The 18106-nt window shown below is 41.2% G+C and overlaps 1 protein-coding gene and 1 long non-coding RNA gene across 3 annotated transcripts in view; one reads left to right on the forward strand and one right to left on the reverse strand.

Moving 5' to 3' along the window:
* Positions 1–12812, reverse strand: part of CDK19 (cyclin dependent kinase 19) — a 128510-nt gene extending 115698 nt beyond the window's left edge. The window contains exon 1 of one of the 2 annotated variants that reach the window (XM_048296912.1): positions 12587–12812. In XM_048296912.1, coding sequence (XP_048152869.1) covers positions 12587–12675 — 89 coding nt within the window. In that variant the 5' untranslated portion in view covers positions 12676–12812. Of the gene's footprint in view, positions 1–12536 lie in introns of both variants that reach the window. The other variant, XM_048296911.1, reaches the window with a different exon arrangement.
* LOC125322780 lies at positions 11909–17627 on the forward strand. The gene is made up of 3 exons (XR_007202219.1): positions 11909–12128; positions 14634–14746; positions 17539–17627. It is a non-coding gene; the product is annotated as an uncharacterized LOC125322780 (long non-coding RNA).
* Positions 17628–18106: the final 479 nt, after the last annotated feature.

The following is an 18106-nucleotide window of genomic DNA, read 5'->3' on the forward strand; positions in this document are numbered from 1 at the left end:
CCTACTAAACTCCACTAGGTCTCACCCCAAACACCAGATGACACCAGATAGCTCAGTATCTACACACAATAACACAAGAAGGCAGCACTTCTCTCTATCTGCTCCTACCTCCAAGACTTAAAGTCTACCCATTAAACCCTTTGGAACAACCTAAAAACACATCCAAAAGGCAGACGTTTGTGTGTCATTTTAGATGTTACGCTTCTCAAAATGCAACAAGACCAAATTCCTGAATGCTGTATGGTTTCCTACTCCGTTTTCCAATAATTTCATAGACTTGCCAATGTCAGGTGGTATAAATACACACCAAAAGAAGGCTAACTTGGTAATCATAATGCAGTCTGTGAATTTTTCAAATAATTATTTTTTGTTGGTTGGTTAAAAAAAAACTTTTCAAGAAAATAGAAAATTTTTTTGTTGAAATTGGCATTCTGAACTTGTCTACTATAAATTGGCAGAGACGTTAAAATACAGAACAACTGTTTACCACAATTAGCCTTTTAAAAAAGTATCTGACTCTCACTACATACACTATGAGAAATAGGCAGCAGAACCGTTATACGCAGTTTCACCTGCTGGAAAATCTGCCATGTCCCAGTCATACTAAAAGAGTTCATATTAAAAGTACCAACAGCATCAGATTATTAATAGACACTCTGTTATCACAGCACCCTGTGAGAAACTGAAACAGATTTTGCTTTATAATCTGTAGAACAACCCCAGATGTATCTCTAAATCACACTAGTGATATGGCTATCCTTTTCCTTGTTTACTCCTCTGTAAACCAGTTTATGAACTCAGGGGGAAATGTGCATGTCAAAGAACAAGGCAAGTTCTTAAAGTGATGCCAGGCCACTTGACATTAAACACAATGCCCTTGACATCGCCTGCTTCCACAGAGCCTCACAAAAGATGCTAAATACCAGTAAATCCTCACAATCTTCACCTAACATAGATGATGTGTTCTTTATGCATGAGAAGATAGCTGATTAAAAGGACAGAAACTGAATCTGAGCACTGATAAGGCTTTCTGCTATTTAAAAAAGATGCCTTTTCCCAGCTATGGTTTCAGTAAATTGGGAGGGGGGAGTAGAGGTCTCTTAATGTGAGGAGACTGGAACTATTTCAGCACCATTACACATAACCTAACCATATCCTCTTCTCTTTATTCCAGTAGTTTCTAATTCAGAAATTTAAAAGCAAATCTTTGTAACATAAATACCTTCTAACTGTTAACAAAAATTTTGTATTATTTCACATCACAGACAGTCTTTAAGATCTCTGTAATACCAGACCACAGGAAATCTTACTAACCTTAATCTATTAAAATTCAGCCTTCACACTATAATAAAACTTTGTATTTGCAAGGAAAGAGAGCACAGCTTCAGTCACAGCCACCCTCACACCAAACTTATTGATGAAAATTCAGAGACCTCAACCAGCTACAGGGTTGTTGCCATTGCTAAAATTAGACTGATTCCAAAGTATCTAGAGTGACTGAGAACTGTGAATTTCATACAAGTATGGTCATAGCAGATTGGGGTAAGCAGATTTGACAGCCTGTTTGTAAGAGTAAAAAGTAAAGTGTTCACATTAAAAGCTGAAAGCTGTAAAATTATTCTGCTGCTCCAGGTAGCTTCTTCCAGCATTTGCTATATTTAAGCAGAGGATAGATTTTATTTCTGCACTTGATTTTATTTCTTTACAGACAGGCGTGATTACAGATAATGAAGAGATTTAGGAAATACCTCCCTGCCTGAAAGGATACCACATGGGAGGATTTGCTACCTTAAAACAAGGAACAGCAGCAGCAAGGAGAAAAATACCACTGAAATAAAGAGGAAGCAAATGGTTTTTAGTCAGTAAATTACATACCAAGTTCATAGAAAGAGGGTCCTAAGGCTATGCCAAAAAAGAATCTGCCATTTGCTTCATAAAATCACTTAAGAGGAATACTTGTGACTAACTATAATTGTGAAGAAATGAGCAGTCTGGTTTTGGAATTTTTTAAGTCATAAAGCCATACCATAACTACATAGTCCAGCTTAATGTGCATCACAGCTCTTTCTGTGTAATGCTAAATCTGGCTAAATACTGCAACTTTGATAGGTGGGAAATTACTATCAAATCACCAAATAGTAGGAAGCCTGTATTTCTTTGAGGTCTCTTTTACCAAGAACATGTTTGAAATACCAGGTGCAGATGTTTTTTCTAAATCCCTATAATGCATTAGGTTTGCCTAAAGCAGAATAAACAGAATTATTGACTCAATGTAAAACCAAACGGAAGGACAATAGCCTAAAAGCTGTAGTTACTCAGTTTTCCTTTTCTGACACATGACATAATCAAATGTTTCCCCTAAAGCACATGGAAGCCCAGATTTACCAGAGACCTACCACAAATTCAGTGAAATTTTCAACTCAAAGCCAGACCTACATGGAAGCTTGCTAACACAATGTAGATGTAATTTTTAGGTGGTAAATTAGCCTTTAGGTACAAAGGCTGCACCCAGATAATGAATAAGAAGCAAGACCCAAATTTCAAACGGGCTGAGTTGGTCAGAGTGAGACAGAGCACATTTGTTACAGCTGAAAAGTTGTGAAGTTGCAAAAACACCCTCACAATAAGGTATAAGGACTCAAATGAAACTCTATAAAGTCACCACAAGGTTTAATTTAATTCAGTCTCAAATGTAAAAAGATATCGTAATTTTTGACGATTTTTTTAAAAATGGAGCATGTCCACTTTTTTCCCCACTTTAGTGTCAGGGAATTAGGATTTCTCCAAGATAGAGGTCTTAATTCCAGCCACTAAGACAACCTTGCTACTTCTCAACAACAAACAAGGTCTTTAGTCAGCTATCATATCTGTTCCTGAGGAAAGGGAGGGGCATTCTGCTTCCTTTGAATTTTAGAATTGCATGTCCCATAGTCAGAACAGGCTTCTGTCACAATCTGAGGTTTAAGAACATCGCTTGATGAAATTTTATGCTGTTTTTTCCCTATCACTGAAGTCATGCTAAAAGTAGAATAAATGGCATTCAACTCGTAACTGGTCTTTTGGTTGTTCTGAAGGTCAAGTTAAATTTGGCAATTTGTCTACCTCTGTTTCTCATTTGAAGCATGACAGAACTGGGCAAAGGAACAACTGGTTATCCAGTACAATGACTGGTTTTAATCAAAAGATATGAACACAAGCTAACTTTGAAGTCTGCAATGCCCTAGAGAACAAGACAACAACTGATACAGAAACTCTGCTTCAGGAATAGACACATTCAAAGACATGAGCTGACACCCACTGTCAGTTGCACTGATGATAATTAACCCAAGCAACAAACACAGCATTTTTGAACGTGCAAGGTGTTAAATCTTAGCATGAATCCATGATAATTCATGGAATATTAACACAGGTGAGAATTTTCTCTAAACACCTCTGAATGTGCAGAATTCGTGTCTTGTAAGAAGTATCTCTCTCAAAACAACCGACTTCAGAGCCAAACATGCTGCTAAAAATGTCGCGCATGAGTGGCCTTCGTATCTCTTCAGGCTCTCAGGGCCCACATCATTACCAATGAGGTGGGAAAGTCAAGGACAATCGCAGCCAGAGCAGAATCCCAGCATTACCTGTGTGAATGCTTCCAAGTGCTCTAATAAAGACAGCAAAAGATAGGAGGGACAAAAGAGGCAGGAAACCTTCTGGCCACATAAAAAGGATTGATTCTTCCTTCAACTAATGCATGAGGAAAGCAGATACATTGCTTCAAAATAGTGAAGCATACCTCCAGATGTGGTTTCCATTCCAGTAGATTTAGCTTCTGCCTCCAAGACAATTGCCTATAACTCTTATTTTCATTTGACTGCAGAAAGAAATCAATAGCATTTTCTACTTAAGTCAGCAAAGAGTGAAAAAAACCCAAAAACAATCATGCCACACACGAGGCCCACTTTATGGGAACACATGTTTAAAGCCACACTGTCTCAGACTGTCCCCAGTTCATATCTGTGCTTTTATTAAGCCCAGAACCCTGATACTTAACTGTGTAACCTGACACTCCCAGCACACACAGAAAGTTATGGCCACTGCTCTGCCTATTGGAAAGCCTACCTTCAGTGTGATTTCATCTACAAGATGAACAACTGTAGAGTATTTCAGAATCATGAATTTTGTAGAAAATAGATGACTGAGGGAGAAACAACCAGTTATACATCTGAAAAGATTGTTTTAAAGATTGCTAATCCCAGGAACAACAGAAGCAAACATGAATAATGTCCTTCAGAGATCCACTCTTTCAGTAATCTCAGCTCCTTCAATCTTTCTCACAAGCAGAAAAGTCAGTTTTGCTTTCCAATAAAGTAAAATTAAATAAAGGATAAAAAATAAAAAACCCCAATCATAACACACCAACCAAAAAACCCAACCCACACTTACAGACACCTATTTTGTATAGGTCAGTTGACACTATCTCTAGAACATTTCTTCCCTCCCAGTCCTATTAGATACACTAGTATTTCATAAACTCTCTCAAACAAACTCCTACCACTAAATGAAAGGATTATGCTCCCACAGAAAAGTCTAAAAAAAAAAGTTAATAAAAAATTCAGATATAGAAGTTAAGTTTCAGTTGAGTTAAAGACTCTCCCTGGACTTCGTCAACAACAGCAATTTTGGTTTAAAATATTTCTGCACTTTTTTCTTCTTGAATCTGTTGAGATAGTGAACTTCATAAGAGGTATGATGATTTCTAGTATCATCACAACTACCATTGTTATCTATCAGTCATTTAACTTACACTCAAGCAAACCACGTAAACCAAGCTCCCAGAGCTGGGGTCTTTTACAAACCTATGTTATTTAGAAAATATGAAACTCAAGTCAAGTCAAAACAATAAACTTCTTGTATTTGCTACACAAGAATAAACTGTTCTTTATTTCCTAAAGTCACATACTGAGTTAGCCAATTTATTCTAAATGCAGTTGTCCTGGACCACTTTCAGCATTCCTTCAAGCAAATGCGCTGTTATTGAAACAAATAAATCTTCTTTAAGTTCTAACACTTCGTTTCAGTTAAAAAAAAAAAAAACCAAACCAAAAAACTGCAGTGTATGTTAGTTCTCAAATGCCAGCAAAGGAGCTCAAAGAACGACACATCTTTGGAAGCAGAATGTAAGGGCTGCCTATCACTGCTGCTAACAATCCCTTCCCAATCACACGCACAGACCGTACCTTCTGGACCAAACATAAAGCAGCAGCAAGCGCACGCAGAGTCACTGCACAACACGAAACTTAGTTCTTACAAACAGAGGAAAAAAGCACCTTCTGACCCAAGTCTATGCAAATCATGAGCTTGATTAGGGCCACAGAAGAGGCAAACAGGATTTCAATATGTATTTTCAGAACATAGGTGAAAGTTTAACGTTACTGGTAAATCTCTAGTGCAATTTGGTTAGGATATTCCACAGAAGTTTTAGTTACTTGTGAAAACACATCTGCAGCTTTATGAATCACAGCAATTTCTGGGGCTTAGGGGTTTTTGCTGATTTTTTTGGTTTCTTTTTAAATCATACATGATGAGAAAATACTTGTGTTGGAAATAAATTTATGAAAAACACCTCTACACTTCTACCCACAATATAACATGTTAGATTGGATGACCCAGATATACAACAACATATTAAATTACTATGTCAAGCAGCTCGCATGAAAAGTATTTAGTTTCTGACCTAGTCCCTAGTCTATCTTGCTTTGCACTTTCTTACCAGGTGGGGGGCAGAAAAGAATCTCTTCTTCTCCTTCAAACTCTTACTTCCTTTTCCTGCAGCACTACTGGAAAACTCTTAACCCCCTCACTCAGTAACAGGAAGCTTCTTGCCCTCTTCATTTCTTTTAAAAAAAAAACAAACAAAAAAAAACCACTAAACTTTGAGAGTTTTTCCTTCACATTTGATGGGCTAATTTATGTACAACTCTTCCTCTGCAAGCTTGGCAAAAACTGTCATCTGTTTCTCTCAAACACAACCCCTTCTACATCTTACTGACCCCCTTTCTTCCTCAAGCTCCTACTGCCACCACACCACCTTTGTACTTGCCACAGTAGCAGACGGAACATCAGCCAAATGCTGTTTGCTTTCTGAAAGGTGATGATGGGCTTTATAGCTCATTTCTGCACTTAGTTTCAGGGAGAGTAACAGAAGAAAGTACAAAATAGCCATGGGAGAGACCATATGCAAGAGCCTGTGGGAAGCACTAAAAATTACTCATCACCACTTGCACTATCCTCTTGGGCAGGAAGCAAAGCCACGGTGTAGTTGCAACAGCAACTCTCATTAAGGCACAGATATGAAGTACTAATTATCTCTTCCTAGATTGGGGACTTTTCTATTAGTATGCATTGCAGGCAACTAGTTAGACGAGTTTGGTTTAGCTCTGCTGCTCCTCCTCACACATATTGAGAGCACTCATTGGTTAAGAGGATTTTCAGGATTTGCAGGTAAATCTAGTATTTGGCTTTTCTTAGCTTTTGAGAGATTTTAGCAAGGCATCAACAGCTTCAGTCATTCTACCTTCCTCAAGATAAGAAGTTTCATTGGGAAAAAAAATATATGAAAGTGGGAAGCAAACCACAGCTTTTCAGATACCATAACTGATAAGAGATTTTCCTGCAGAGAGAAGTAATTGTTTAGGATCAAATACATTGTGTTCTGACTTCAGTCAATAATTCTGTGATTTAGCCTGCGACAGGTTTATATTAGTAACCAACAACTACAGCTCAACTTCAAATTACTTTTGTTCAAGGCAACGTCAAATAGAGGAAATAAGAAACTTCAAAGATATAAATTATTATAGAATCTCAAATATCTTACAAGTATCAACTTGCATTGGTACATAATATTCCAGTTTCACGTTCAAGAGAGTATGTTTGCCTCATCAGTGAGTTGTTTCTCTTTTAAGAGAAAATGCAACTGCAGTACACGTCCTCATTCCCCTGTGATTTTGCCACCAACATTGTTCATTTGCAGCATTTAGCTAACTTGAGAGCAAGTTCCCTCTCCTGACACACTCCTGCTACATAATTTAAATTACTTAAGTTTTACAAAATAAGAATATGGGGAGAACAGTACACAAATAATTTCTATACAAATACTGATTTAAGAGATCAAGCAGATTACCTTTACCTCTTCTACACTTTCAGTTTTCTACCATCAGAGTGACCTGAGCCACCACCATGACCAGGTGCAACCACTGAACAATGTTACAATATTAGCAGAAATACCAAATACACCAAGCTGCCCCAGAAGAAATTCTGTTTTTACAATGGAGCCATGCTTCATAGCAGACTATTTTTTTTCTCTCTTAATCAATATTTGTCCACTTCCAGTTCAAACAAAAAAGATTCCTCAAATAAAAAAGCTAAAACAAATGAAAGCTTACATGGCCATAACCACAAGCAGCATCCCTGTGTTAAGATTATATACTTGCCTTGGCTATGCACTTCATCCTTGTTTCTCTCCCCATGTCTTGCCTTTCATAGAACCATAGAACAGTTTAGGTTGGAAGGAATTTTAAATATCATCTAGTTCCATGCCCCTGCCATGTGCAGGGAAACCTTTCATTAGGCCAGGTTGCTCAGAGCACCATCCAACCAGGCCTTGAACACTGCCAGGAAGGGGGCACTCAACTCTTATGTGGACTTGGATGCTGTCAGTTAAGAACTTTACATTAATGATTCTGCACACCAATATCAGTCCAAGGAAGAAAACAGACTCTCCTCTTCAGTTACAAGCTTACAGTACTGAAAAATAGGAGAGAGAAGAGGGAAAGAATATTTCATTTGTCTTCCCCTTCCTATGCCTGTATTCCACAGTGGTATTTCTGGACTTGCATCACTGTTGCCCAGTCTTCAAAAGGGAATTCCGTATTTGGCAACTAAGGTGAAACCTGTTTTATGCCAGCTCTCTTTAAAAGTTACAGGTACAGTAACAATAAAGTAATCTGACAAGTTACAAAAGTATACTACTACAGTAGCATATAAATTACACACTTGGTTCAGCTGCTACATTGTAAGCATAGGGCAGTGACAAACCTTTTTTACTTGCCGAAGAATAACATGGCAGGAGGCTCCACCAGGGCAGTGCCAGCTACTGAGCTGGCAGTGAGCCTGGGAACTGCCCAGGGTAAAAATCCTGGCCTTTCTACTGCCATCGTTTAGAAAGCCAATCACTTGGTATTTCTGTCATTCCTTCAATAACAAGATCAAAAAGCACATACTTGCTTTTTGAAAGGTGTTCTGAAATATACAGATTAAAATAAAACTACAAACTTTTTTAATTCTTTCCAAGTAGCTATATAGGTAATATTTATAATAACCTCTGTTGCCCAAACCCAGATAGTGAGTCAAAGAAAAATAAAACACAAAATAGCCCAAGACTGAGAAAAAGCAGCCACCTCAATTGCTTGTTTACAGGTAAGCAGAAGCAGCAGTAAGTAGAAAGGTTTTAGTCACATGAAGATTTCAGCTTCTGCAAGCGTTACATCTTCTGTCACTGCTACACAATGAAGAACAAAGTGGCCTATTTTCTACTTGACTCAAGTATCCCACTATTCCTTGTGCTCCTGACTAACCAGCAGTGGTATCTTTTCAGCTTGCTGACTCATGCAAACATCCAGGTGCAGGTGGACTGACATCCTGGTGAAGGAACAAAAATACTCTGCAGTGGCCTGGGCTCAAAGACTGATCATTTCGAAAAAGCAAAGGAAAATAACTCAGGCATATACAACAAACAGAATTTCCAAACCTCACTCATCCTAAAACTTGCCTCTCATACGAGGAGAAGACACAGGAAGTGAAGCAACTAAGCACAACATAGTAGCTTAAATTTTGATTAAAGAAGTGGCAAGGAACATAATGAGAAGAGGTAAGGCATAAAACAAAACTAAATTTTCCTAACCATGACTGCAAAAGTTGCATTCTTTGCTTTATTAGACAGACATGAATGTGTCCAAAAAAATGCTTAGCAAAAGTCAACATGATGCTTTGAAGCAGTACACAAACAAAAAAAGGGTGACAGATTTTCCAACTACATAAAGAGCTAAAAACTTAATATTGATGACTGAATGGCAATCATGAGGCTTATATCATTACTTCCCCCATTAAAGTCACTGGTCCAGTTTTAGCGTACATGAAATAAAGCACTGGACAGCTTATATAAATACCTATTTTCTACACCTTCTGGACTACAGCGGTATTAATGAAAGCTCTGTAAACCCAGGTGCCTAATTTAGCTAAATGTATAACACAGCTAGTACCTCCAAAGCTCATCAGACCATACAAACACTACTGAACTGAACAGAAGCTGCAGGTGCTCAACATCTTTAAAAGCATAATGATGCAGTGCATTCACATGTCACACCAACATTGTTCAAATCTGTCTATTTAAAAAAGAAAAAATCTTTTAACTTTCATAGAAACCAGTCAGCTCACTAGAAACATGCCCAAATAATATTCTACTCTAGGCTGAAAAAGCCAAACTAAGCTGTTACTTTGTCAAAAAACTGCTTTTATGCACAAGCCATTCATGGAGATCTAAGCAACACAACCACTTTTTTTACAAGCATTTTATCGAACAGCTTGCCAAGCTCCATATAAACACATTTTACTATTTCATAAAATTCATATGCCAACTTTTTGAAACATGAAGTGGCAAGCTCTCAGTGGAATTTCTGCAGAGCTACAAGGTTCTTATTGCCCTCAGCCTCCTGAGCCCGTAAATTGACTATATGAAGCAAGAAGCCAGAATTCCTTTTATACAGGAATGCCTTGCAAATTGGAAATACTGAAACAGCCTCTGCAATCAGCTAAAGAAGAATTCCTTTACATGAGGCTCAAAAGCACTCAGTGATCAGCACACAATAAATATGCACCACTGCTAGATTTCTCTTGCTAATTTCTTTCATGAGACCACTTAAAGTTAAGAACTAATGCTAAATATCCTCCAAGACTCAGATATACTTTGGCTAGGTGTTTACAAGGAAATCATCTTCTATTAATGATTTTAGTTGTTTTCTAATTTTTTCCTAAATTGTTCACATCTTACTCTCACCCAAGGACCTAAAGTTACACAAAAGCAACTAAGAGTGAACTCACCAATGCCAACAAAAATGAAGACCAAGGAAAAAAAGAGAAAGAATAAGCCACTTCACAAGCTTCATGAAGCAAAGCCTCTGAGCACATAGTACAGTTGAATCTGTGCCATGTTATATTACATGTCAATCTACCTGACAGCACTGAAACTTTGCACTTCCTTTTACCACTTAGTTTTCTTGCGGCTCAAGGTCTCCCTTTGATTATTCCCAGCTCTGACACATCAGCTATCTTTTTATCATATTTACTTTTACTTTACTATCCATTTGCACTAGTCATACTGCTATTATTGTAGGGATTTTGAAGACATGTCCTTTATGCTGCTCTGTAGCATCAGTGTAATTCCTGTGATGGCTTTCCATTGCAAATGATGGAAGTGAAACAGGTAAGTTAAAAACAAACATCAAATTTCTTTTTGTTTTTTTTTCATAAAACAGTAAACTCAAAGCTCTCCCTTTTCTTATACTGTTCTTATAGGCAGCAATTTTAGGCTTACTATACCAAAGAACAGCAAAAACCATTTAGCTAGCATTTTTGGTGGTTTTATTACCACTTCTTTTCATATATCCCATGTATGTTTTACATATATATATATATAAATAATATATAAAATATATATTTTATATATATGTTTATATATAATATATATATAAACTAATAAAATATATATATATATATAAACTAATACTTAGGAAAAAGAAGAAACCATGACCACTTAACTCAAAAATATTGGAAGAGCTCAGTGGCAGCTATAATACCTGGAAAAGCCTTAATATTTCAAGTTACTTATGCTCTAGTATTCCTAAGGTTGCAGAGCAAGCTAATCAGAATCAGAGCTCATTTCCCGGTGTTTAATCCTTCACTGGAATTAGCATCTTCCTTTCAGTTATTAATCACTTTTATACCACAACCACTTAATTCTGAGTTTAAATTTTCAAGACACATATGAATGCCATTTACTCCTACAAAAGAATCCCAGGACTTCTCTATTAATCTAGCAGCATTCCCTTAACCACTTCCAAAATTTTATTTTTACACATTCAGTCTCTTCAGTTTCAGTTGGCTATAATGGAAGGCTATTCCCTATAGCATTCTCATAGAAAGGAGCCACCTCCAATTCGCAGGTATATTTTATCCAGCCTTACAGTATGCTTAGAACAGTCTGCAAACACAGCCTATGTCTGTGCACCAAGCACACACCACAGTGAGAAAGTGCTCAATGGCTCTTCTGAAAGCAGAAGATTCTATTTGGAACCCACACCTGCACAAGAGCCTTGCTCAGGCCTCAGGACTGCTCCCCTTCAACAACTGCATGCCAGCCAAGCAATCCCAAATGGCAACCCTAGCGCTCCATCGCTCCCTTAACAGTACCGTGAAAATGGCATCCACTGAGTACCTATCCCATGGTGCCAGCTGTCTTTTCCCCAGACAAAAGAAACCTTGCTTGGCCAACATACATGGGCTTAATGCCTAAAGGACCTCTCTGGATCAATCCACCAGCCAGGTGTTTGGGGACAGGGACCTGTATCCTGCTCTCTCACGGGAAGCTGATGGAGACACACCTGTGCGTAGGTACTGGACAGAAGCCACCAGCTCTGCCTGCAAGGAGCCATGCATGGAGATCTGCCATGCAAGGAGCGTCCCAGACAGGCCATCAAGCCAAGCCTGCCCGGCACTGGGACCAGCGGGGTACCTGGGGCTGGGGTCACACCAAGGACCAACACACGCCCCGGGAACTTCCCGGGCCGCCCGGGAGGGAGCACCCGGAGAGGAGCCGTCGGGAGCCAGGTGCTCCTCGCTTCCCAATCCCCTGCAGTAATCGGAACAGAACGTCAAAGTACGAACGCGGTCACACAAAAGACGAAAGCGACGACCTGAAACGCGGCGTGAAAAGCAACGACGACCCCAGGGCACAGCCTGCTGACACCGCACCACCAGGGATGGCAGGGGGAAGCGGGGCAGAGCGGGACCAGCTTTAGGCTGGACATCAGGTAGAGCTCCTTACATAAAGGGTGATTAGACATTGGAATAGACTGCCCATGGAGGTGGTGGAGTCACCGTCCCTGGAGGTGTTTAAGGAAAGACTGAATGTGGCACTTGAGTGCCACGGTCTACTTGAACATGGTGATGTTCGGTCATAGGTTGAACTCGATGATCTCAGAGGTCTTTTCCAACCTAATTGATTCCGTGACTCCGAGCAGCCGGGCGCCGATCCGCGGGGCCGGGGCACCGGGGCCCGCTCCCAGCGCAGGGCGGGGGATACCCGGGCGGGCTCCGCGCTCCGGCCCCCGCGCTGCCAGAAACTTTCCGAGGAGGGAGAGAGGGGAAGGAAGGAGGGGAGGGCGCTGGTGCGGGGGGGTGGGGAGGGGTTGGAAGGGGGTTCTCGGCGCGGCCCTTACCCGTCCTTGCGGCGGGCCTTGTAGACGTGCCCGTAGGTGCCTCTGCCCACCTTGCATCCCTCGTACTCGAACAGGTCCTCCACCCGCTCGCGCTCGGCCGCCAGCTTCGACTTGAACTCGTAGTCCATGTCTCGCCCATGGGCGGGGAAGGACGGGCGGGCAGGGGGACGCGGCGGCCGGATCAGCACCCGCAGCTGGCGGAGCCCCCTCCCGGCGCCGCCATGTCCGGGGCTCGGCACGGGCGGTGGGCTCGGGGGGCGGGGGGGCGGTTTGTTTTTGTTTTGGTTTGGGGCTTTTCAGCGGGGGGGGGGGGGGGAGGGGGCGCGCTCCGCCGCCGCCACCCGCTTCAACTGGGCTCCTCGCGGCGTGGCGCGAGGGGTGCCGGGAGTCGTAGTGCGGCTGCGGAAGCCGGCCCCGCCGCCGCAGGCGGGACGCTGGAGCGGCAGAACTACAACTCCCGGCATGCCCCGGGCCGCTCCAGCCGGGCGGCGTCGGCGCAGTGCCCTCCCCCGAGACAGCGGAGCGTTTCAGCGGCCGCTGGGAACTTGCTGACTCTTCACATTGCGCGCAAAGGCGGGAGCGGCGAGCGCGGCCAGACGCGGCGCCTCTGGCTGGCAGGAGCGAGGGAGGGAGGAACAGAGGAATGGAGGGCGAACACGCACCCCATGCTGCGGGGCGCTGAACAGTGCAGCGAGTTGTTTATCTCGACAGCTGCCATTCACGGTCGGGCCCCGCCCCCCTGTGGGATGCTGCCCTGTGATTGGTCAGGGCCGCCCCGCCGTGCGGCTGGTGGGGCGGGGCCGGGCCGGCCCGGCCCCAGGGCTGTGGTACTGCGGGTCCATGTTGGAAACGGGAATTCTTGCAGGCTTGTTCCAGCCAGGTGCTGCTGAATAAACCGATCACTCACAGAAATACAAGGGCACGTGCTGTGCTTGCGCTCAGATATAGCCCAGGCGTATTGCTGCGTCTTTATGATCCGATGCCGTAGCAAGGCTGTGCCCCTTCAGCCCTAAGCAGAGAGATTTTTAGACAAACGCGGCGCTGCTTTGGGCTTCAGATTTCATCGGAGTACTTCGACATCACAGAAACAATCAGGCCTCTTAGTATTATGTCTCGGTCTCTCGGAGATTTTTTTTGTGAAAAACGTCACTTTGCAAGCTTACTCGTGTTATGGAAGTGCCACACAGAGCTAACCAAATATGAAGAGTCACACAAAATCATGGAATCAGTTAGGTTGGAAAAGGCCTCTTGAGATCATTGAGTCCAACCTATGACCAAACACCACGATGTCAACTAGACCACGGCACTAAGTGCCATGTCCACTCTTTCCCTAAATACCTCCAGAGATAGTGACTCCACCTCTCCAGGCAGTCCATTCCAATGTCTAATGACCCTTTCTGTAAAGAAATTCTTCTTAATGTCCAACTTAAAACTCCCATGGTGCAGCTTGAGACGATCTCCTCTCATCCTGTCACTTGTTGCCTGGGAGAAGAGGCTGACCCCCACCTACAACTTTCTTTTGTAGGGAGTGTAAGGTCAACCTTGATGTGACCTTATACAACTTGCAGGTTACATCCCGCTCTGGAAGCAAGGGACAATCCTCACCTTGTGTATTCAACCTTAGCTTACTACTGCCAGCAGCAAGTGAATGAAGCAGAATTAAATTTGAGGAGGGGAGAGTAAAAATGGAATCTGGCCATATACAGAAACCATCTCAGTTCATCACCTGCTCTGCCAGCATTACTTACCTCAATGGAAAGTTTTTCCACATGCGGGATGGGAGGGGTAGAGGAGCTGATGAGAAGCTGTCATTGCTCACAAAGCACAGGGAGGTGTCAACTGCACGATAAGGTACAGTGCTGTATATGATTACTAGCGCATAGCTAAATCATGAGGTCATAGCCAGAAGTTTGTTTCTCAAGGAAAGGCGACAGTGTAACCATTTTGAGGTGATTATTTCTTCCAGAAGGCAATAGATGATTCAGAATTTCCCTAGGGACAGGTAGCTAGCAACTGAAATTCTCAGAAAACTTCATCACTCCTTTACCAAAGTAATATTTTCCAGAGAACTGCAAGTGCTTTGCTTTGCCGTTGCAGATGTGGATCTTTCTGAACAAGGCCTGATCATGAGCTGGCAATTTTCCTGAACGGGAGGAAGAACACCATCGATCTTTCAGTGTCAACATTAAAGACATTTGCTAAAATTAGAGGTAACCATTTAAATTTTGCAAAGCATTCACATCTTTGGTCACCTAGTAATCAAAGCCAGCACTGAGAAGAAAGGGACGCAGACATAAAAAAGAAAACTTATCTGTAGAAAGTTTTTCTACCCAGATTTATTCTGCCAGTTTTAACATCAACAGGAACAAGGATTACATTGCTGTTGGTAATAATAAACTCTTCAAGTAGTTCACATTGCCCTCTTTGACCAAGAAAAATAGCCGTTACTGCCCATTTTCACCACTAAGGCGTTTGTTTTTACTCTTTCAACTCTACAAGGTACTGACAAGACTGTCTTTTATTATCATTCCTTTTTAGTCTACAGTAGTGGTGAGAGAGGGCTAACAGCACCCCCATTATAGTAACCTGGCATTTGTAAGCCAAGGCAGCATAATTTCCCCTCCATCCTATACTGTACACAGCTCCCTAGTGTTGCAAGCAGCCATTTTATCCTTTCTCCCATAAATTAATTGTGCTTTGCCAGTAAATTTTTTGGCCCTCACTGCTGCTACTGGGAGGCTGTCCGAGAGAAACCTCTCTAACAGCTGGAAGCCTTTTAAAAATGTCAAGCTTAGGTTTCCTTGTGACCAGTCCACATCCATTTTTTCTTCCTGTGCAAATACTGTCCTGAAGTAGCCTTTCCCGCTCTCCTGTGTGTACCCCTGCCAAAAGTATTTACAGACAGCAGTCTCATCCCCACACAGTCTTTATTTTGCTGGACTAATCAAGCCATGCTCTTCACATTCCCCTTTTAAGCCCTGCCAGTGAAAGCTGGACTGGTACAAAGCTGGTCGTGAAAAACACAGAACGTGATCTGTGCCCTGATCCTTCTCTCGTGACACAGCCCTGCTTCTAGTTTCTGAATCCATACGTTGGCCACAGAAAAACCACTAAAAGCTTAGAACCAACTAAGCAGCTTCAAGCACAGGCCAGCTCAGAGGCTGGTGAGAATGAGGCTACCATCTCATTTGTGCAGAAGTTTTATTGATTCATGGTTAAAAGATAGAAATGGGCACCTTTGTTTCTTCTTGAAATTGGAGTACATGGCAGGATTCTGTTTCAAGTTCATAAAGGTGGAAAAAACTGTTTATGTGGGCACAGGCTGACAGACCTGCTGGAAAACAGCTGCCTGGCATCTCCTCCCCAGGTGGTTCACAGAGCAGAAGCAGCAGCAAGCAGCCATTTACAGAACAGTGATGGCAAATCATTTGAGAGAAAGAGGCAGAGCAATACTGTGACATTTCCATTGCTCTTCCAAGTTAGTAGAATAGTTGTGATACCAGTAACACATATTTAAAAGCATTCATGTTTTCTTTTAAAGTGTTTTACTAACTGTATTATTCATTTCTGGTCAGAAGAGAAATGACTGTAACATTTTTAATATGCAGTGCCATATCATTAGTTAATTGCGCTGATGCAGAAAGTTTGAGTAGCCTTAGCAAAGAAAACAGAAAATGACGGGCTTGCAGATTGCAAACAGGACTTTTTTCAACCTGCCAGCCTAAATGAAGATGCCATGTTGTCACTCGTTAGAATCACCATTCCTTCCAAACCTCAAGTCACTGCAGTTAAGTTTCACTGGAGGTGAAAGATATGTCAACCAAGACTGAAAAGTTGAAGAATTGAGTATCCTCACCAGTTCTCTAAACAATTCTCTAACACAGATAACACATACATTTCTAATGTAAAACGGGAAAATTTGGTCTTTAAAACTTCAATGTCAAGAAAGTGATACATGCAGAACATTTTTCTTCTTTGTTGTTCTTCTTTGTCTTGCACTTAGAATACTCTCTTATTTTATTTCCAGATTGCTTCATTCCCTGGGCAATCTCTTAGAATTCTCTCTTCATTTGTTAATGAGACCAAAAGATAGGTGGTGGGTTTTTTTTATTTTTCTAGGCCTCATTTGGAAGTAGCAGCACCTTTTCTAAACTCGCTCTCTTTGTAAGCTTTAACTCATTAATCTAATGGGAAATTTTTGATTCTTAGGAATCAAGATAGCATCTTTTCCAGTAGCTCTTGAGTGGGATATTAATAAACATATGCACTCAGTGTTAACTTCTGTCTGTTACATTTAAAGCTGATGTTGCTTCACTTAAGAGCGGGAGGACGGCTCTCAGAATTCTGAGGGATACAAGTATGAATAGAGGTCTTAGAATGAGTAGAGGTCTCACATGAACTGTATTATCATCTCTACAGAAGCAGAGAAAAACTAACAGACCTATTCCAGAATGTGTAGAGATATACTTGGGATTTTTAAACATATTTATGTGAGTGTGAAGAGCCTAATGAAAGTGGGACAGCATGCCAGAGGATTTCTAATAGGGATAGATTAGAAAGTCCCCAATTGGTTGGAGGTTCATATGTTATGATTCCCAGTAAAACTCTGAATTTTGGAATCTTTTATGTCAATTAACTTCTAAACCCCTATAATAAAAGTATTAACCTTATAATATTGATTTAAAAAACAAATTACATAACTAAGGGGCTCCATCAAGATTTTACAGTAAATCTAGAGAACATGCGAGGATTGAAAGAAGGGAGTGGTGACTTCTGCACTTATGATATAATTATTTGGCTAGCTCTGTTTTGTTGGGGGTTTTCTAATTCATTTTTGTAGTACTGTAATCCAAATACTACTAAACCAGAAACCTTGCGCTGCTTTTCTTGAGCATAATCCAAGAATCTGGTCCCAAAGTAGTCTGTACTGCTTTACATCATGTTTTTTTTCCTAAGAAAAAGAGAACCTTTGCAAAAGCTATTCCCTACCTTCTCTTTACAGACTAGCAAGAATGAACACTTACTTGACAAAATCAAGGTAATTCATCATTCAGCAACTAAAAACCAGTGGGAGACAGCAAAGTAAAATAGTTTTTTATGTGAAATTACAGTGATTAAAGTGAATGAATTAAAGTGAAATAATGCTGTCTTTCTCAGTGTGCTAGAGCTCATCATTATGCCTCTATACCTCAACCTTATTGCTCAAGCAGTGTAACCACGTGTATCTTTCTTTGGATATCCACTTACTCCCTGTGAATTGTGAAGCAGGATGCACAAGCTTATTTCATTTGGGGAGCAGCATGCAGTATTGTGGGCTGGCTTCAGTTTGATAGAAAAAGAACTAACAAAAAAACCAGAGGATACTATTAACTAATGCCTTTGTGCTCACATTTGAGAATCAGTATGACAGCTGGTTTAGAAGGCAAGCCAATACCTCCAAAGCAAAGATTTAGAGAAAGCCTTGAATTCCAAAAATGTAGAAGTTGCCCATAATTATGGAGAAAGCATAAAGTCTAATTCCAAATATAGCAGCCTAAAATTTCATCCTTTGGAGCTGCACAGTCAGTGTA

The sequence above is a fragment of the Corvus hawaiiensis genome, chromosome 3, assembly GCF_020740725.1.
Source record: "Corvus hawaiiensis isolate bCorHaw1 chromosome 3, bCorHaw1.pri.cur, whole genome shotgun sequence".
Lineage (NCBI taxonomy): Eukaryota > Metazoa > Chordata > Aves > Passeriformes > Corvidae > Corvus > Corvus hawaiiensis.